The sequence below is a fragment of the Mustela erminea genome, chromosome 21, assembly GCF_009829155.1.
Source record: "Mustela erminea isolate mMusErm1 chromosome 21, mMusErm1.Pri, whole genome shotgun sequence".
Lineage (NCBI taxonomy): Eukaryota > Metazoa > Chordata > Mammalia > Carnivora > Mustelidae > Mustela > Mustela erminea.
The window spans coordinates 20,337,918-20,360,370 of NC_045634.1; the positions used below are offsets into that span (position 1 = coordinate 20,337,918).

At 34.2% G+C, this 22,453-nt stretch overlaps 1 protein-coding gene across 8 annotated transcripts in view; it reads left to right on the forward strand.

Annotated features, from left to right (window-relative positions):
* SGCZ (sarcoglycan zeta) overlaps positions 1–22,453 on the forward strand; it is a 1,085,895-nt gene that overhangs the window by 962,764 nt on the left and 100,678 nt on the right. For all 8 annotated transcript variants that reach the window (XM_032329030.1, XM_032329036.1, XM_032329037.1 and 5 more), the window contains one exon: positions 5,065–5,152. In XM_032329030.1, the coding sequence (XP_032184921.1) occupies positions 5,065–5,152 (88 nt within the window). The remainder of the gene's footprint in view (positions 1–5,064; positions 5,153–22,453) is intronic.

The following is a 22,453-nucleotide window of genomic DNA, read 5'->3' on the forward strand; positions in this document are numbered from 1 at the left end:
CCACCCAGGCAGCCCTAGATTGTCTTTTTAATTTTAAATTATACTTTTTTCATTTTTTAAATTTATTCTCACATTTTGATCTGACTAGAAAGTCTAGAACTGAATCACCAGTAGAGAGGCAGTATATCACAGTGGTTGACAAGGGAGATTCTAGACCCAAATTGCTAGGTTCTGATATTTGCTCTGTCATTTATTACCTGTGTGATTTAGAGCAAGTGACTTACACTTTCTTTGCTGGAATTTATTCATTTGTAAAATAGAAATGACGATAGCTAAGCACTGTTATTAGTAGAATACTATAATTATAGTGAGGAATAAATAAAAGCAAAACACTAACAGTGCATTTAGCAAAGGCTAGCTACTAATCTAAGCATTTTGTATATATCATCTCATTAATTGTTCATAAAAAGCCCGCAAATTATGTATTATTACCCCGTTTGTAGATGAAGCAGTCATGGTTCAAAGATGTTGAGTGACTTGCCAAGTGAAGCAGAAAGTTTTTGGCAGACTCGCTACTTGAACTCAAACAGGGGGTGCGCTGTCTGTCTTGCAACCAGTTTATTTTTTGATTCTTTCATGGGTGGTTTTATTTTAAGCTACTGAGAAGATGAGCTCATACATGTAAAGTGTTTAGAACAAAGTCTGGCATGAATAAGTGCCAGGAGGCACTAGCTGCTCCTGTGACTGCTATTTCTACAACTTAATAGGTGTGAAAGAAAGAAGAAGTGCCTCTTATATACACCTAAATGCATACAAAAACAGTTTCTTCTCATCAATATAACTTACACTTTATGAGAAAAGTCTCTATGACAGCAGTTTACTACTAGTAACGTTCTCTGAGCTTTTTGTTGTTGTTATTTTTCTATTTATGTGGTGAATTGTCTAGCTTTATCGGGTAGGTTATGAACTCCATAAGAAAAGAAAGTTTGTCCCCCTTGTTTCTGTTTTTTACCCAGTAACTAGCAAAGAGGTGGACACATTGTAGGTAATCAGTAAATATGTAAGATAAACAAAGACAGGCAATAAAAATGAGAAGAAAGGAATCTTTTTTTTTTTAACCTTATTCACTTGCACCGCCTCTGAAAAAAACATTGAAATAAGAGGGACATATTGCATAATTTTTCTAAAACCATTAGCAAGGTTTCAAGCAGGCCCTTGGCGTTAAAAAAATGTGTGCATGAAAGAATCATAAACGGGCTTTCAGGCCCACTTAATGGTATCACTGAATCCCCCACCTGCTTTGTCTGAAGAGTAGCTAAGAAGGCAGATAACATTTCCTAGAGTTACAGCCAAGATGCAAGGCAACTCCAGAACACTGTGATTTACCTGCCAGGAGATTTCCTGGTTCTCAACAACAGATATTTGAATCAAAAGATGAAAGGTTTTTTTTTTTTTTCCTCCAAAAAGAAAAGATATTTATATTACTATGTTGTGCAGAAAAATATGCCACCCACTTACTTACTCTCACACAAAATTTTTATGTCTTATTTCTCCTCCATGAGATAAGACTAGCAAATAAGTTTCTCCCCCTGATGTTCTCAGCAAGAATAAGCTACGAGAGTACTGCTATGTTTCTTTTAATATCTGATATTAGACACTAGTCTTCAAATTCTTGGAATACAGGAATATAAGACAAAGGACTGTAAGGAAGGAAGGTAGAGCAGAGAGTGGAAAGCGTTGATTTCCTAGTGGAAATTATTGTCTTACACATAAACCTTTGGAGAGATGAACACAAGAAAGGAGAGATAAGTGTTCTTAAATGTCAATCTTTTTTTGGAAAGGGGTAGGTTCTTGGTACTAATTTTACCCTAAAAAAAGTGTTTAGTATTAGATTTACAGATTGCTGAGGATTCTATCTTCTTTGGATGTTGCTATCATTTTTATCATGTGTTTATCACATATTTATATTTGAATTAGTACCGAGTGGGTGTTAAATAAAATGTCTTGCATAAGCCGTGGTTCTAAGCCCCCAGAGATGTCACTGTCCTGATACATAATTCAGAAAACAAAGTAAAGCTGATGCACTTACCTTTTGTTTAACACTTTCTTTCTTTATTTGTTTAATCTTATGCACCCAAAGTGGGGCTCAGACTCATGGCCCCCAGAGCAAGAGTTTCATGCTCTTTCAACTGAGCCAGGCAGGCACCCCAATAATTACTTGTTTTGATTCAGCTCACCTGTCTATTTTTTTTAAACATGTCAGTATAACGTAATAATATATTAATGTCCATGTGAATGCAGCATAGAGAATTGTTCATTACCCCTGAAAGCTATATGCTTCGAGTTTTAGTAAAAAAAAGACTATTTTTATCATGGTGAAGTCTTAATCTAGATATAAATATTTAATTCTGAGGGGAAATTTAGTGGACTCATGGGAAGAAAAGGGATGAATGCCAGGGGGAGAACCTCATTTCTGTAGTTATAGTAACGGAAAAGTGGATTGAAGTGTTGTAAACAAAGACATATAATGATAAAGCAATCTACACATTTAATGCAATTCCTATCAAAGTACCATCCATCTTTTTCAAAGAAATGGAATAGATTTTCACTTCTAACTCAAGTCTATCTCTACTAAATCAGATAAATTTCATATTGCCTTTTATAATGGACTATTCTCTCATCTTAAAATATTTATTAAGGCTATAATTATTTTCATATACCTATAGTTCTGAAATTACACAATATTAATGGTTATGCTTTTTTATGCTATAGTTCCCAGAAATTTAGGTTTGCAAAGCAAATAAAAGGAAATATTATCATCAACTTTAAAAAATCTAAACATTAATTGTGTATGTTATTTCATAAAAATATTAAAACAATCTGAATTAAAATTCAACCAGTGTATTTTTACGGTGTTTGGAACTGCAAGTTACTTTAGAGGCTTTTGCTGTTTCTTACATTCATATTAATGTTATTGGATTCAAAACCCCCTTTTTAAATGCATGAGTTACATGTAATTTATTCTACCATCCTAGAATAGAACCTTTGTCTGCTTTTAAGAACCCTCTTCTTTGTGCAGTGTCTTTACGAGATCGGATTACCTGCAGCCCTTAGTCCATAACCTATACTGTAAACAGAATTGTAACACATTGCCCAAAAGGAAAGATAGAATAAATTTAAAATACATTAGATTTTTGCAAAGATGGATTACTGCAGCATAGAAATACCTATGGAGAGAGGACTAGATATATTTTTTGAAATTGTATAGATAAAACTTCCGATTTATGACACAAAGAAATGAGTTGTGGTAAGAAAGAGAATGAAATTAACTATAGTGGCTTTTGTACAACCAAGTCTCACTTTACAGAATAAAAGTATTCTTCAAAGTGTGGAAAATTAGGGTGCCTGGGCGGCTCAGTGGGTTGAAGCCTCTGCCTTCGTCTCAGGTCATGATCCCAGGGTCCTGGGATCGAGCTCCGCATCAGGCTGTCTGCTGGATGGGGAGCCTGCTTCCCCCTCTCTCTCTCTGCCTGCCTCTCTGCCTGCTTGTGACCTCTGTCTGTCAAATAAATAAATAAAATCTTTAAAAAAATGTGGAAAATTAATTTAAAAAACACCTTAGTTTACACATAGTAGCAAAACCCACTTTGAAAAGAAAGCATGTGTGCACACAGTGTGAGTGTATGTGTGTATGTGTGTGTATGTGTGTGCTTCTTTACCCAGTGCTTTGTATCTAGGCAGATGTGGTACAAATCACCTTTAAGAAAAAGCTTATAAAGCCCTTCTTATGTATCTCCAAACCACAAATCTCAAATCCTAATTTTGAAAGAGTTTTTTATAGCTTTTATGTAAAAGCACTTGTGTATTTACATTCACATAGAAGTGACATATCTCCTAGATCGTGAGGACGGTATTGGGAGAGATTTTCATAGAATTTTTTTACCTGGATTAAAAGCTCCATGAGGGCAGGCATTGTTCCATTTCGATCACTGAAATTTCCCAAACCACTGAAATGTCCCAAACATTACAGCATGCACAGTGAGCTCTCAATAAATACTTGATGAAAAAAATAAATAAATAAATAAATAAATACTTGATGAGTGAATGGATGGACAGTTTGTAAATGATCACCCTGCTTATATTTTAGATCATGAAAATGAAAATGTAGGCAGCATAAGTTACTTATGGATCCATGGTGGCTGAAGCCCACTATGCAGCTTCCTAAGGCAGTGGGTAATATCCTTCAATAAATTATCTCACTGTTAAGTGCTAAATTAGTGATAAAAATAAACATCTAACCATGTTAGATATCCTAAATAAAAATTTCCAGGCAACCATATTCTTATATTTTATATACCTCCCTACATAAACCATTCTGAGATTTACAGGGCATTCCCATGTGAGGTAAACAAACAAGCAAACGTCATTTATAAGAAAATTTATTTACCCACTCAAAAAATACCTAATAAATTCTTTTTTTTTTTTTTAAGCAGTATGCTAAGCAGTGAGGATATAATTGTATACACATGACTGTCATGGTTCCTGTCACATGGACATTTCCTTTTGTGACAGAAACAAATGAAACCAAGTAAACACATACATATGCAAAATAAATTTGCCTTGCAATGAGTACTTTGAACAAAATAAATGGAGACTGGGAGTTTGGAGATTGAATGAATTTGTAGGGGAGGCAGTTTTGATGAGATAACACTTCAGCTGGGATCGGAAAGTTGCAAACTCAACTTAAAAAGGAACTTCCTCATTTGGGTAGGGTTTAAAACATCTCCATAGGTAGACATATATTCCACTGGAAGATGGAGAGGGGAGGAAGTGTCTACACCTTGGACATACAGCAATTGGTAGAGTTGAAAATTATTCTGTCAAATAGTTAATGTCCATTTACCAAAGTGGAAACATTCCTATCCCGTGAAGTAGATATGATGAAACACTTGTATTTTTTTCATAATATCCAGTCAATATTTTGGGATGTTAAAATAAATGCTTAATATAAAACAAAGGAATAGAATTTTGGTCATACCCAAACTAATGCAGTATAGTTTTAGAGTTAAGTTTGACTCTATTTCTATTTTTATTTGATTTCTTTGTTTTATACATCTTTCCCAGGATAGTCCACTGGTCTTACAGTCTGACAGGAATGTAACAGTGAATGCAAGAAATCACATGGGGCAGTTAACTGGACAGCTGACAGTAGGTGAGTGCATTGGGGGTAAAGATTGCTTTTACCATCTTACTCCATTTGAAGATTTGTGATTGTTTAAATGGGGGAAAGCGAAAGTCTGTTATTTCTCTAATATAAAATTTGACATCTTTTTTCAGCCTATCTATCTTGCATAAGATTTGATTTTTCATAAACTAATTATAGTTTCCTCTAATGGTAGTTCTTACTCTTGTCAATGTGTCACTATGAGACAATTACATATATGTTATTGTAATTACTCTTGAATTATGAAATGTACCATTTTTCTAACAAATATCTTCCTGGTGTATATAAAACACATGAGATATAATAGCATGTGGTCTCCATGTCCTTTGTTTTAGGTAAATAATGTGCTAAGAGATATTATCTGCTAATGTAAATTAGAAATGACATATTAGTTGAATATAGTAAATCTTAACATTTATCAGTTACTTCTAAATCTGGTGTTGAGATTATTTATATTTTAAGATTTATAAGCTTTAGAAGTTATAAACATAACCCATTGATAAAATATTGTTTTCTGATATCGTCAAAAAATTAGTGATTTGTATTACATGGCATTATTATTTGACTCAGTTTTTGTAAGAAAACGGGCAAATAAGAAGTCATTTGTAATTATGTAAAATAATAAAAAGATTTGATTTGTATGTAACTGTCAAAATATCTTTAGAATGCTGTACTTTTTTGTGGAGAAATTACCCAGTATTGATAATATATGTGTGTATATAAAACTATATTATAAGTAGTAAATTACATTTTCAAGAAATGAGTTGTCCTTATCTTAATGAAAAATTAATGAGCACTATAACACAAATGTATATTTCTACTAGTTCTTTTTAAGTTACACCAGAATATGATATTTGAAAAGTGAGATTTATAAACATTAATTTGATTGTGTCTACTTCCTTTGTAGGTATATGAAATACTTTTTGATATGTTATTTGCTTTAATGAAGCAAAAAATGCAATTTATATTTTAACATATGTGTATTTCTAAAAATATATTTGCACTTTATAATAATTCAGTTTTATTTTACGTTATGTTCACATTATAGAAGTTGGTCACTAGTCATCATCAATTGAACACTAGAGGATAAAAATCAAAGAAGGATAAAGTGAAAAGTTGAACAGGAAGTTTTATTAATGGATAGGGCTATTGGTAGTCTCCCTCAGTCACAAGTGATTGTGTTTGGGAAACCCAGAGTAGCTGCTGTGTGGTCCTGTAGTGTAAGCATGATAAGAAGGTCTATAATTCCATGTCTGTAACATTATCTCAGTAAAACATTAATAGCAATTGGATATTAAATAACTGGAATGTCATTGTTCTAAATATTTTAAAATCTGCTTAGAGTCACCATTGTATGCTTCATCTAAGGTCTGCTATATCATCATAATTCTCCTTGTTTAATGGCTCAGTAAATTTTGGAGAATAAATTCACTCCCAGGAACCACTAACTTTTATTGTCAAAATCATTGACTCATCTTGGATATATCATTCCATTTATCAAGAATCCGTGACATATCCAAATTATATAGAAACCTTAATTAAAATCCACAATTTCTCATTTTTCTGTCTTTCTTCATTACTTCTTCAAAGCTGAGAGTCATGGATGCTTTAAGTTTTACTATATGGTAATAAGGCAGTGTCATTTGCAAGAAATTCAACAAAATGATATTATCACTTAGTACTGGTTTGCTTTTCATAATTCACATTTTGAGGATTAAACACCACATTAAAAAAAAAAATTAGAGACAGCTTCTGCGGCAGAGTTGACTTTTTTGGCTCCTTCTGAGGTCTGAGGGGCTTGCCTTCATTGCCCAGGGGGATTTACAAAACAGCCAGTCAGGGAGTGGGAGTACTGAACAGCAGGGGTGCATCTTTACTGGTTCTCTGCCTTTTCTGGCGGCTGTCAATAAGCTATATACGCTCAAATTTGGTTTTTTTAATGATAAGAGAAGATATGCTTTATGAGAACAATTTAGCACTAAGATTTTTTAATGAGAGTATTTTTCTTTGATTTGTTTTCTCAGGATTTTGAGTCAATATACACTAGTAATAAAGTCCATGTGATGAAACAAACGTTTTTTAAAATACCGCAAGTTTATAAAGAGATAAAAAATTAAAATGTACATATATATATAATTACATAAAAAGTAATACATTCTTTATCCATTTGAAAGCTATTTGTATCCTATATAATGATTAATTAAACCACACTGACCTTCCTGGTGGTAAAGATGTAAAAAGAAATGTGACTAATGACATGATCCTACTATGTTTAAGGAGAAACATCTGAACTTTTTATGGAAAACCAGAGTTTTCCTCTCACATACCCTGAACAAAATGAACGTGTTGTTTAATAGAAAGAAAACTGGATGATAGAGTGTACACTATTTTTAGCAACTCTCCATCCAAAGAAGCACCAGCCTGCCAACACTATGGTCTGGTGCTTTAAGGAAAGCTCAGAGCGTGACCACAAAGTGCTTGGATAAAGTAATTGTGAAGCAAGGGATAGAACATGTTTGCCAGTTCAGCTTTATTCAGGGATAAAAATTTAGGCTGATATGCCTATTAAGTATTCCTTCTGATGTATACTTTCACCTGGGCTTGTCATTAGTCAGATGAAGTGAGAACTCAAAATGTTAGTGTTTGTGGCTGGGTCTCCTCAGTTCAGAAGTGAAGAAAACTGATGATAAAATTGGTAACCTTTAGTAAAAACTGAAGATCCTAAGACTGTTAACTGTGTCGATGCCCTTCTGGCCACCTCCATATATTTCTAATATCCAAAACAGGCAGACAGGCGCATGCACGCGCGCGTGCACACACACACACACACACAAACACACACACACACAGGCTATCCCATAGAATTCTACACCATAGAATTGGTGTATGGAAAGTACTAGGAAAAAAAGCTGGCATAACACTTAAATAAACATTTTGATTCAGCGACTACACACTGAAGGATTGATTGAGACATCAGCATTTTATTCAGTGCAATATGCTACAAGGTAATTAGAGTCAAGAAGCTTTTCTAAAAATATTTGCTGTCACCTATCACGGTAAAATAAACCTTAAGTAATGCAAGCAGTGAATAAAATCACATAATCTCTAAAGTGAATCACATAATTTAATCACATAATTTTAACAATAACTATGTTACTATTAAGAATTTATTTTACAATAGTGTTTATTAGATTGATTAAGCCATGAGAATTTTTTAATGTTCCACAAATTAAAGTTAATCCATATATCCAAAGATTTCACAATGCCTGTCACAAAACATTCTTGCTAGAAAGGCACTTTGAATTATGACTATTAAGAGATGTTATAGATAACCAAACAACATCTGAACAATACTGAACATAAGCTCAGTGAAAATTATTTTCAAAACACCAGAATATGTGGATTTTACACTAACACTGATATTATGAGGATAATCATGTGATTTATATATCAAAATGTTCTAGAAGAATATATTCACCTAGAAATCATACTTTAGTAAAAAAGTAGTTTTAGAAAGGAATTATATTTTGATAGGTAAGAGCATGGATTCTGGAGCCAGCTAAATCCCAGACCTGGCACTTCCCAGCACTCTGACCAGGTTGCTCAGACCACCCTCTATACTCCAGGCTTTCAGGCAGATAACATGAGTGTCCCTCTCATACAGTAGAGGTGAGAATTGCGTAAGTGAACAGATGTGAAGGACTTGGAAAACTTCACATATATTGGAACACTTTAGTATATTCTAATTATTGTCATTTTCATTAGATCTGTATGTAACGAATTCTGTACAATTGGCCAAACTTCTTGGTTTTACTTTCTTATCTATGAAATGAGTATTATGCTAGATGATCTCTGTAGTTGTTTCCTGAATGTAAAATCTATTTTACCTTTAGAGATGAAATTTGTTAATGAATCCTCTGGCCCATTAAATTCCCCACTATTCACTAGTCCTGTAAAATGCCATCTGATTTGATTTTTTTACATCTTAGCCACAAATTATAAGTACATATTTTTCACTTAAAATGAGGCATGTAAATAAGCACAACTAGATCATCATCATTATTCTTATTATTTCACCAAATTTTGGCTTATACAAAGATATTTTAATGATGTTTAATCCACAAATTAATTCAACAAGTCCAATAAGTTTATTTTTGTCAAAACTAAACATCAGCATGTTTTGTCCCTAAATAAATGGAGAAAAATGTAGATGAGGGTTTTGTAATAAATATTTAATGACCCCTAAAGTGACATGTAATCTTGCGTTAAAGCAATTACTGTGAACACCTGGGAATCACTTAATTGACTGCAGATGGTGTAGGACATATAAAAAGTAGAAGGTTACAGATTATTCTCACGTACCAAATTTATGTTTTTTGTCATTGACTAATTTTTTTAACATAAAGAATGCTGTAATAGTCTGGGACAACTTAATAAGAATGAATATTTTATGTAAAAGAGGCTGTGCAAATCTGGGAGAATAGATCAATGAAACACTTAGGTTGAGTATGGCACACACATTTTAAATGATTAAATGCATTGTTGATGTTTCAGAGCTCATTGTTAAATTAATTAATTAAGCTAATACTAATTAATCAATGTGAGAAAATAGTACATCGAAGTAGATGACTGTGCTAGGAGAAGGCTGGCATTCATAAAAATTAGGACCCTTAATCTGTGTAACTCAGGTGTAACAAGAATTACAATGTCTGAAAAAAAGACACTAGTTTTATCTTTTAGTGCGCATGTTTTGAAAAGTTTCATCATAGGGGTATTTCATTTTTTTAAAATATTTATTCACTTGAGAGAGAGTGCATGTGAGGACAGAATACGGGGTGAGAAGGAGAGGTAGAGGGAGAAAATCTTGAGCGGACTCCCCACTGAGTGGGGAGCCCAGTGCGGGGCTCTGTCTTGTAACTGCGAGATCATGACCTGAGCTAAAATCAAGAATCGGATGCTCAAAGGACTGAGCCACAGAGGCACTCCTCACTCCTCAAAGAAGTATTTCATATCATTGTCTGAACATCCTGAATCATTATACCACTTTTGTGGTGTTACTGTTCGTTATTGCCTTAAAAACAGAAAAATGCATTGTCTCAAATATTCAATTAAACTCTCAAGTATCTGTAGTGTAAGACATGCAGAATCAAAGAATACTAAGGATTTTGCTTCCTGGAGCCTAGACCAAATTCTGAAATAGATGGTTTGGCTAGTCATTTCCAACCTTGCTAGCTCTCCTCCTCCTCCTTCTAGGTACTCCATGCCCTTGTCTGGGGTCAACTGTTATACTGCTGTGAGGCCAGCTCCCTTTAAGAGTGCTCTGTGTTAGGGTTCTAAAGACCATCCCTGCAGGGTGTTGGCCTCTACTTCTCAAGACCATGAGTAGCCAACCCACTAAAGTAGTCAGTGGATACTAATGCTTTGATTGCTATGAAAACACCTTTGAACTTTCTCCCCTTCCAGGCAACATATATGGTTCAAACTAAGATCTTTGGTAATAATGCCTATAGGTGTCAAAGAAATACATCTGATCTTAAGTACTTAAGAATGCCATTGAGGCATTTTAAAAGTGCCATACTCCTCAATCTTAGCTCTACCTAAGCCAGCCCATCTCTTTATATGATGATTAAAGGAGATAATACAGATTTTTTCAATAAATTTAATGCAAGAACTCTAAGTATTTCTAACTGTATAACACGGAGGAAAACCGTAAAGACATGAATAACCATTTTATTAATTCTGTGATTATATAAATTTACTCAAAATACGCTATGACTAGCTCAGTTTAAATTTTAATATTAAGATTTTAATAAAATGAAAATGATTTATTACAGAGTTTGTGATAAATAAAATTAGAATAAACAAAATAGGGATAGAGTGGTTTCTAACTTCATATTTTTTACACTTAATTGGCATTATAGCTATATGACTTAACTGAAATCAATGACTTTAATTTATACACTGTACTGACCTTTGTTTTTAAGGAGGCTCCCTTTGTGGAACCTCAGAATTTTAGATACATTTGAGTTTTATACATAATTGACTTATTGAACATGAAGTTTTCTGTTGGTCTTAATAAGAAACTTATCTTTGGAAATTTGGTTAATGGGGCATACTGTTCACAAATGTAAGGTTATGGGACTAATTATCGAAAAACATCTGGTGGTAGGAAACTAAATAAAACTTAGGGGTTCATATGTACGCAGAAGATCATTTACTTCAGTATCAGGAGCCCTAGATGAGGTCTCAGCCAAGCCCATAACTATAGAGCAATGCTAATTGCCTGGTCATGGAATAGAGGAGATATACCAGGGAGGGCCATTACCTATGATGGTCTAGGTCTGTTAACTACATTAGCTCTTTTCTTTTGTCTCACTTTGGATTAAGTGTCTAATCTTATGTGTAGTTTTGGAGAAATTACAAGTCAGATAATGCATAATCAGAAAAAGAAACCTGGTGGGAATAGAAAATTGAGTAGAGGAAGAAGGGGAAATGAAGAGCAGTTCTTCTGTTTCCAAGTATTTATTGGACTCCTGACAACATACTCCTCATAATGAGGAAACCGTATTACCAAAATCTCTTAAGACTACTTTGAAGTTGCTATCAATCCCTTAATCAGCATTCTCTGGTTAAAATATATAATCAGCTCTAAGTCCACTTGCAACCTTTTCCCACAATATTATCTTTAAATATTTTGTCATATATTTGTCTGAAATTAAGAGTATCTCATTCTATACATTCCCTTCATGTATTGATCCAATTTTGACATGGTTTGTTTGAAAATCTTCCATTCTGAGATCACATGTCTGCTGCTTTGTTTTCTAAATGCTCACTAACACATCAGCCTAATGCATTTTAATATTCCATCCTCTACACCTTTCCCTTTAAAGAATTAAAGCATATTAATAACTCACAACTTTTGGAAACTATCTACTCTCATGTCATAACATTTAGGGGAAAAAATCTCATATCTAATCTTACATTGCTTTTGCCAATTTTATCATTTTATAAAGATTACTGAAAGTAACTCATAACCCATCATGTAAGTTTTTTGGGAGGGTAGATAGGGCAGGTGGTTCTAAAAGAATAATTTGTCTTCCTAAGTTCTCAGTATTGGATTTCCTTATTCTCCACACCCAAAAGCTCGTTTCTTACACATTATGAACCTTTTTTAAATGAATCAGTAAATTTATCAACAACCTAGGCCACATTGGAGAATTGTGAGTAAATATATGTGGAGAATAAAGCCTTCAATATTATATACTAAGATGTTAATCATACATATTTTTACATTAAAAGCTCTGAGAAGTCATAAACCATAATAATTACAATTACTAAAATAAAAGGTATAGACAATACCAAGTGCTAGAATGGATGTAGAGGTACTAGAATTATTCACTGCTGCTGCTGGGAATGCAAAACGATATGGCCACTCTGAAAAAAGTTCACTTATTTCCTATTTAGCCATAACTTGGAAATATTGCAGGTCTGTTTCCAGACTACTACAGTTAAGTTGAATATGGCAATAAAGCAAGTCAAACAAGTGTCCTGGTTTCCCAGTACAGATAAAAGTTCTGTTATTTTGTAGTTTATTAAGGGTGCAATAGCATGTCTAAAAAAAGTGTACATGCCTTAATTTAAAAAGTACTTTAGTTAAAAAAAATCTTTTATTGATAAAAAATACTAACCATCATCTGAGCTTTCAATAAGTCATAATCTTTTTGCTGTTGTAAGGTTTTTCCTTGATGTTGATGACTGCTGGATGACGTGTGCTGATTGCCAAAGTTTAAGGTGGCAATTTCTTAAAATAAGACAACAATGAAGTTTCATCCTTTTGTGAAGGATTTCTCTGTACCAAGTGATGCTGTTTGATAGCATTTTACCCACAGTAGAGCTTCTTTCAAAATTGTAGTCAATCTTCACAAGCCCTGCTCCTGCTTTATCAACCAAATTTATGGAATAGTCTAAATCATTTGTCGTCATTTCAACAATTTTCACAGCCTCTTCACCAGTTGTACCTTCCATCTCTAGAAACCATCCATAAAAAACAACTCATCATCCATTCAAGTTTGATCACATCTTCAGGCTTCACTTCTAATCCTCGTTTCCTTGCTGTTTCTACTACATCTGCAGCTACTTCCTTCCACTGAAGTCTTGAAACCCTCAAAGTCATCCATGAGGTTTGGAATCAATTTCCAAACCCCTGTTAATGTTGGTATTTGGATTTCTTCCCATGAATCACAAAGGCTTTTAATGGCATCTAGATAGGTGAAAACTTTCTGAAAGGTTTTCAATTTACTTGGCCCAGATCCATCAGAATCACTATATATGGCAGCTACAGCCTTACAAAATGTCTTTCTTAAATAATGAGACTTAAAGTTGAAATTACTCCTTGATCCACAGGGGCAGAATGGACGTAGTGTTAGCAGGCCTGAAAACAACGTTAATCTCATTGTACATCTCCCACCAGAGGTCTTGGGTGACGATGTGCATTGTCAATGAGCAGTATTATTTTGAAAGAAATCTTTTGTTTCTAAGCGGTAGATCTCAACAGTGTGCTTGAAGTATTCAGTAAACTATGTGGTAAACGGATATGTTGAAACCCAGGCTTTGTTCTTTTTATAGAGCACAGGCAAAATAGATTTAGTTTAATTCTTAAGGACCCTAGGATTTTCAGAATGGTAAATGAGCATTGGCTTCCACTTAAAGCCCCCATCAAGAGATAGATTTAGTCTTTCCTTTGAAGCTCTGAAGCCAGGTATTGACTTCTCCCTTTCATATCTAGATATGAACGTCCAAGATGGTGTCTTCTTCCAATAGAAGGCTCTTTCATCTATACTGAAAATGTGTTGTTGAATATAGCTGCCTTCATAAATTATCTTAGTTAGATCTAGTTAACTTGCTGCTTCCCTTATACTTTTGTGTTATGGAGATGGCCTTTTTCTTTAAGCCCCATAAACCAGCCTCTGCTAGCTTCCAACTTTTCTTCTGCAGCTTTCTCACATCTCTTGGCCTTCATAGAACTCAAGAGAGTTAGGGCCTCATTCTGGATTAGCTTTTGGCTTAAGGGAATATTGTGACTGATTTGATCTTCTGTCCAGATCACTAAAGCTTTCTCCATATCAGAAAGAAGGCTTTTTTGCTTTCTTATCATTCATGTGTTCACTGGAACAGCACTTTTTTTTTTTTTTTTAAGATTTTATTTGTTTATCTGAGGGAGAGAGAATGAGTAAGAGAGAGAGCATGAGGGGGGGAAGAGTCAGAGGGAGAAGCAGACTCCCTGTGGAGCAGGGAGCCCAATGAGGGACTCAGTCCTGGGATTCCAGGATCATGACCTGAGCCAAAGGCAGTCACTCAACCAACTGAGCCACCCGTGAGCCTCTGAAGTAGCATTTTTAATTTCCTTCGAGAACTTTTCCTTTACCTTCACAAATTGGCTAATTGGTGCAAGAGGCCTAGCTTTTAGCATTTCTCCACCTTGAACATGCCTTCCTCACTAAGCTTAGTCATTTCACGTTTTGATTTAAAGTGAAAGACGTGCTTTGTTCTTTGTAACACTTGGAGGTCACCGTAGGTTATTAACTGGCTGAATTTCAATATTGCTCTACCTCAGGGTATAGAGAGGCTTGAGAAGAGGGAGAAAGATGGTAGAATGACCCATCAGTGGAACAGTTAGAACACCTGCGTTTATTAAGTTCTTCATAGAAATGGGGATGGCTTTTGGCACCCCAAAACAATTACAGTAGTAACATCAAAGATCCCTGATCACAGATTACCATAACAAATATAATGATAATGGAAAAGTTTGAAATATGGTGAGAATTATCAAAATGTGACAAAGACACACAGTAAGTAAATGCTGTTTGAAAAATGGTGCTGATAGGCTTGCACCTGAAGCACGGTTGCCACAATTATTCAATTTGTAAAGAAGGCAATACCTGCAAAATGCAATAAAGTGAAACCCAACAAAATGCGGTATTCCCATAAAGTTAATAAGCTCACACAAATATTGGTAAGTTACTCGAGGAGACTTTTGCTAAGTCTTTGGTAAATGTGTAGCTACATATCTTTTTCAGGTATCAGAAAATATATAATAAATGGTCATTTGCTGCCAAGATACTTACTGATTTTATTGAAATAACTGAATCCTCCTTATTGATATATATGATAATGTGATAAGTTTCATCTGTTTTTATGTCATCTCTAGTCTTTATCTAAGTTGTATGATATGCTTCTTTAACATATCAAACATATGTGGTTAACTTCCAAATCTACCCCTTTAACATTTCCTGTCTTCTTCTTCAAGCCCAAGAAACTAACCAACTTTTTTGGCCATCTACCTGCAGACCATACAGGTCTCCAACTCAACATAAATTTACCACTGGGTACTCTCAAGAGGCTAAAAAATAATATATATCTGCTTAGTTTTTAGTTTTAAAAGATGGTAGTAGTTAAGTTTCCTTTCAAAACTATCCTGCGTATTTGTAGAGTTTTGTTTTTTTTAATTTAATGAAACAGATCAATTTTCCTTTAAAAATTGGCTCCTATTTCTGTTTTCTCATCCATAGTATGCTAATCATTTGAAATAGTCCATAACTGTTCTTTGAATGCAACACTAAATAGGTCATCTCTGCTTTTGAATAACCTCCTTAAAGCTCAATGAAAATAGAAATTATCTATGGTATTTGTTGAAATCATGTTGATAACAAAGGGAACAAGATGAGTGCAAACAATATGAGACCTCTGAAAATTAAACATACTCCACTAAATAAAGTTTATGGTGCTTAAGAGTAAGTAATTTCGAAGGGAAATGTGTTTTGAGTATAAAAAGAAGAGATGCTTCAAGGCTGATTTAGTGTCAAATAGAAGTTCATGAGGTCATTGGCTGAGCATAGAAAATGAACACCAAATGTGCCTCTTCAAAATAAACCAAAGGATTTTCCTTACATGCAGAATATTTAATGAATTAAGGAAAATGTTGGTAAGGTTACAGTATAAGTAACAAGAATAAATCATTTTGAAAGAGAATCTCATAAGTGCCTCAAAGAAAGAATATTATGTGACATTGGAGATAACTTAATGATGACTATGATCTTAAATGGGCTTTTTGGACTCCTTCCATCCTCTCTATATCAAACCTCTTCTCTCCACTGGTCATTTTGTAATTTTCATGGTCGCATTATAAGACCTTTTCTGTGTCAGAACCTCAGTAGATCTAAATTTATACTTTTTCTTTCTTTTTGTGTAGCTAACGTAATCAGAGGAACCCAAATAAATGTCATTTTAGTGTAACCGAGCTTTTGCATATAATTATATTTCAAGAAACATGAAGCTACATAACATATACTACAGATTGATCCCTAGTTTTGGCACAAAGCCAGGGAAGGCACAATTAGGAAGTTTAAAAACTTTTCCAAATCACTGTTCCTCTGTATCTCTAGCCTTTGGAGCTGGAGATATCTCCTCTGCACGTGCTACAAGGTATATACCCACCACAGTCCCTAGTACTGTCTTATCTGTTGACAAGAATACTAAAACTTACTAAACTGTTACCATTGATTTTATTCTCTCCTTGGTATTTCCATCCCCTGGTATATCTACTTATGAATGTATTAAAGTAACAATTAATAATCTACTTTGTCAGGAAAAATAGTTTGCATATGGAAGAACTAGGTTTAAACTTGACAAGTTTGCCAGGTTCATATTGTGTCCTTTTCAAAGTCAGTACAGAATCTTGGGATATTATTTGTGATGAAGCGTCACTTTAAAAGTTTGAGCTCGGAGTGGCACAATAATATTAAAGGCATGCTTTCTGATATAAATTCGAAACAAATGGATGAATGGGAACAAACAAGTGTAGCGTGTCTAGAAGATGAAAGTGTATTTTTAACATATGTCAGTTTGGGTCTCCCGGAAACAACGATGACCAGTGCAGGGATTTTGAGAGAACACCTGAAAGAGAATGAGGAAGGTGGGAACACAGAACTGGGGAGGGGAAGAAGCGGACTCTGAATATTCTATAAATAAGGCCTCAGCTGATCCTCAGAGGATGATCTCTGGAACCCAGATGCTTCTGAAAGCTCAGCACGAGTTCAAAGGGTCCTGGATAGCAGAAAAGAATCAGAGTGAAGACCACGAGCCCTGGATCCAGACCACACGAGTTTAAATTGCTTGCTACCACTTACCAGCCGTGTGATTTGGCAAGTTAGTTAGCCTCTCTGTGCCTGAGGTTCCTAACTGTAAAATGAACATGAAAATATTTTGCCTTGGGGCGCCTGGGTGGCTCAGTGGGTTAAAGCCTCTGCCTTTGGCTCAGGTCATGATCCCAGAGTCCTGGGATCCAGGCCCGCATCGGGCTCTCTGCTCAGCAGGGAGCCTGCTTCCCTTCCTCTCTCTCCGGCTGCCTCTCTGCCTACCTGTGATCTCTGTCTGTCAAATAAATAAATAAAATCTTTAAAAAATATATATATTTTGCCTTGCGCAGTTATGTGGTAATGGAATTTATGTTAGTCAAGTTTTTAGCATGTTTTAAACATGACAGAAGTGCTAGCTTTTATTTTTTTAGTGGTACTAGAAGTAGTTTCTTAATGGGAGAATAGGCAGAAGATAATCTTCACTCAGAATTACTGTAATTTACATTGGATGATGTGGATAATCACTCAAAGTAACATTTAATTGTGGCATCTTAAGTTTATTAAGTGTTATCACTTGATTTATCGCCATAGGCTGGTGCTTCCATGTGTCATGACATTCCTGAGATTGCTGCTGGGCGATAAGCACAATTAAATTACCCATAGCATCTGGCCCTTTAACCAGTCACTGACAGGACATTAAGGTTATATATTTGTTCCCTTTTAATGTTCTGACATTCCAACAGCTCATTAATTTTGGTAAAAATATACTATTCTTGATGTGAATGCTTTATATAAACATAAACAGTGAATGTAATGCCTTTTATCAGTTGCATTATTTTGCATTGATACTTATTTAATATCTACATTAAGAAAATCTGAACTCTATAATATGCATTTTTATTTATTGAAGTTATCAGTTCTCCCCAGAGTTCACTTACAAATGTAAGGCAATTCAAATGAAAATTCTAAGGATATTTTACAATCTGATGAAATAGCTCCAAAAAATTTTTAAATGAAAAGCCAAAAGAATTTAGTATGAGTATATCAAATATTATAAGCATAATAATTAATAGTTTGGAATTAGATCAAAGATCAAGAAAAATAGAACAGGGTATGAAACCAAGAAAGACACCATGTATCTACAGTAGTTCAGTGTAAGAAATCCTTTCCAACCAATGAAGGTATGAGAGGGGGATTACTTATTAAATAAATGAATTGTTTAATAATTGTTTAACAGCTTGGAGGCAAAAGTTAAACCTCTGTGTCTTTATACAAGAAAAACAATGAACTGATCATGGTGTAAATATTCTAATTTAAATTTGAAACGAATAATGGAAAGATACATCAGAAGAGCTATCTGACGGTGTTCGGAAAGGTCTGCCAGAGTAGAGTCTACATCAGAAGCTACAGAAGAAAAGATTTATTGATTGACATGTGAGAAAGTTAAAATTCTTCTGAGGCCAATATTCTCATCAACAAAATGTAAGAACTCTATATATCAGCTTAAGTACCGTCTCAGTTGAACTTCTGGAGGCTCTCACTAGCTGGCACTATTAATTTCAGTGTCTTTGAGAATTCCTGTTGTTGGCATACATTTTCTCCAATCTCTTCAGGTTTTGACTCCTTCCTGGTTGGAATCCACACTGGATCAACTAACTCTGGGACTGCGTCTACATACTTGTAAGAATTTAATCGATCAAGTGTGTAAAGCATGATACCTACTGAGTAGAAACCGCTCTGGGCTAGCCATTGCTGTCATTATTTTTATTCCAGTGAATTAGTTCAATAGTTTTTTTATTTAACAAGTACTAATTGGGTGCCACATATATCAGGGACTGTGCTAGGAATAGAGAAGCAATGGTGAGCAGATACAATAATGGTTGCCTCTAGCAGGAACTGCGGATGTTAATCAATCATAAAATCACATCCTAAGTGATGTGAAAGCAAAGAAAGCATTTAGTAATACATAGATGGTCTATCAACATATTCTTTCCCAGTTCAGAACTACCATTTTGCTAGCAGTTGACCAGATCCTCTTTACTAGGTTTTACACACACACAACACCACACGCAATGACACACGCACATAAGACATTGCTTATACACACACTACCTTATGAGAAGAAAACTGCATTTTCATTTGTTTGTGTTTTTTTCCTTTCAAAGGTCCCACTCTCTTTATTTTATGAGCTCCCTCTTCTTGGGCTGCTTCTTGAAATTCGATTTTCTATTCTACAGTAGGCAGACCATATGAATCATTTACTTCTACATGATTTTTGACCTCCCTCCCCATAGCCAAATGCTAGTGAACATATTATCTTAACCATTACAACATCCACACCAACATAAGATAAATTATACAGATGTGTTTTCCTTTTTGTTTCCCACAACTTGAGATGGAAATGGCTACTTTGTTTCTTTATAATCAGATTAAGGAAGCTTTCTTCTTTACCTGCTTTGCACCTTTTTTAAACAAATAATTAGTGGATTTTAAATGTTCTGAAATACTTTTTATTCATCTATTGAAAGAAGATACTTATTCTGCCTTCATTCTACCAGTGAGTGAATTACACTGATTTTTTAAACTCTTATTTTGAGATAATTAGAGTCACAGGACATTGCATAGAAGTGTACAAAGAGATCCCATATATAGGTATATATAGTGTTCTATATATACCTTTCACGCTAACCTCCTAATGATATATCTTATATAATTATGTTGTATAATATCAAAGCCAGGGAAGTGGAATTGGTACGATACATAGTTTATTCAGATTTCACCAGTTTTATATGCACTCATTTGTGTGTGTGTGTGTGTGTGTGTGTGTGTGTCTGTAGATGTCTATGCAATTTTACCACGTGCATCATTTTGCATAACTATCACTGTATCAAAATCCTCTTGTGCTACTTCTTACAGCCCCTACTTTTCTATTGTCATATTTTGCTGACTAGAGTGGTTCAAACTACAGAGAATGAGCGGTGAGGGCCAACATGCTTGCCTTGTTACCGATTTTAGGACAAAAGTATTCGGTCTTCCACTGTTCTGATATTAGGTATAGGCTTTATTTCAAGTTCAAGAAGTTCCCTCTACTTCTAGTTTGCTGAGAGTTCTTATCATGTGTGGATGTCGGACTTTGACAAATATATTTTCTGCATCAACTGATGTGCTCTTATGACTTACTCTCTTCATGTTATTGGATTACATACATTATATTTTAAAAGTTGAAATAGCCTTCCACAAATGGAATAAAATTCTACTTGGTCATGGGGCAGAATTATTTGTATATGTTGCTGGAATTTGTTTGCTAATATTTTGTTGAGGTTTATCTGCATCTAAGTTCCTAAGAGATATTGCACTCTGGGATTTTGCTGTTGTTTGCTTGTGTGTAGGAGTTTTTGTTTGTTTCTCACTACCTTTGGCTGGATTTGGTATTGGGTAATAGTAACTTGATAGAATGAGGTAGGAAGTATTCTCTCCTTTTTAAATTTTTTTTGAAGATTGTATAGAAATCATCCAGGCTAGAATATTTATTTTGGGGGAGCTTTTTAATTTGATTTAGCATTATGGAACTATCCAGGTTGCCTTTTCCATCTTGCTTTGCTTTTGGTAGTGTATGGATTTTGAGAAGTTGTTTTGTTTTTTTCTAAGTGTCCAAATTTATGAGCTTAGATTTATTCATTGTATTATCTTATTAACATTTCAATGACTACAACATCTGTAGTGATATCCTCTCTTTAATTCCTGATATTGGTGATTTTTGCTTTCTTTCTTTCTTACTTTTTTTTTTTTTTTTTAGCTTTGAGAGCTTTTTTACGTTTTTTAGCTTACCTTTTTTTAGTTTTTTTACCTTTTTTTTTTTCTTTTCAAAGAAGGAGCTTTTGGATTTACTGATTTCCCCTATTGCTTCCCTGCTTTCAGTTGTGTTGATTTCTGCAATTTTCATTATTTCATCCTTCCTGTTTTGGATTTATTTGGCCATTTTTTCAAACTTAGATTATGATTTCAGGACTTTCCATTTTCCCATAGTTTATAGTACTATAAGCTTTCTCTTGTGCCTGCTTTAGTGTTACTGTTATTTTTTTAAGTTTTTAATATATTCTGTGTTGATTTTCATTCAATTCTCTATATTTTTAATTTTCTGAGACTTCTTTGACCCAGAAATAATTGATAAATGTGTTAATTTTTAAGTATTTGAAATTTTTCCTATTGTCTTTCTATGATTGACTTCTAGTTTGATTCCACTATAAACTGAAAATACATTCCATACATAAACAAATACTTTAATTTATTAAGATTTATTGTAGGACCCAAGATATGATAAAGCAACACACATTCTGGCAGAAGTTTCTTGGGCACTTGAAAATAATGTGTATTTAAATTTGGCTTGATAAAGTGGTCTGTATATGCCAGTTAGATCCTATTTGATAGTGTTTTTCAGTTTTTTAATATCTTGCAGATTTTCTGCTCTATAGTTCTATCAGTTGCAGAAAGCATGCTGCTGTAGTCCTGAACTATAATTAGTGGATTTAACTATTTCTTCCCTTAACTCTAGCAATTTTTGTTTCATGTATTTTGAAGATCTGTTGTTTGGTGCAAACAGGTTTGATCTCTATGTCTTCATAATGGAGGGTTCCTTTTATCGCTATGAAATGTAGTGCCTGCCCCATGGTATAATGGTTAGCACTCCGGACTATGACTTATCTCTTATTGTTCCAGTAATATTCTTTACTCTGAAGTCTTATCTGATACTCATATAGACATACTGGTTTTTATTTTTATTTTCATTAGCAGGATGCATATTTTCCAGACTTTTACTTCCCACCTGGATATGATATTACACTTGAAGTTATTTTTTTGTAGACAGCCAATCTCTATTTTCAAAATACACTTTAAAATTTTTGAAACAGTCCTTTATTTACAAAATTGTGGGAAAAGTAACAGAGAGTTCCTATGTATGACACATCCACTTTCTCCTATTATTAACACCTTACAATACTATGGTATATTTGTTATAAATCATAAACCCGTATAGATACCATTATCACTAGCTAAGATAATTTTATTCAAATTCATTAGGGATTTTTGTCCATAATGTTCTTTTCCTGTTGCAGGTTTCCATCAGAGGTTCCACATAACATTTAGTAGTTATGTCTTT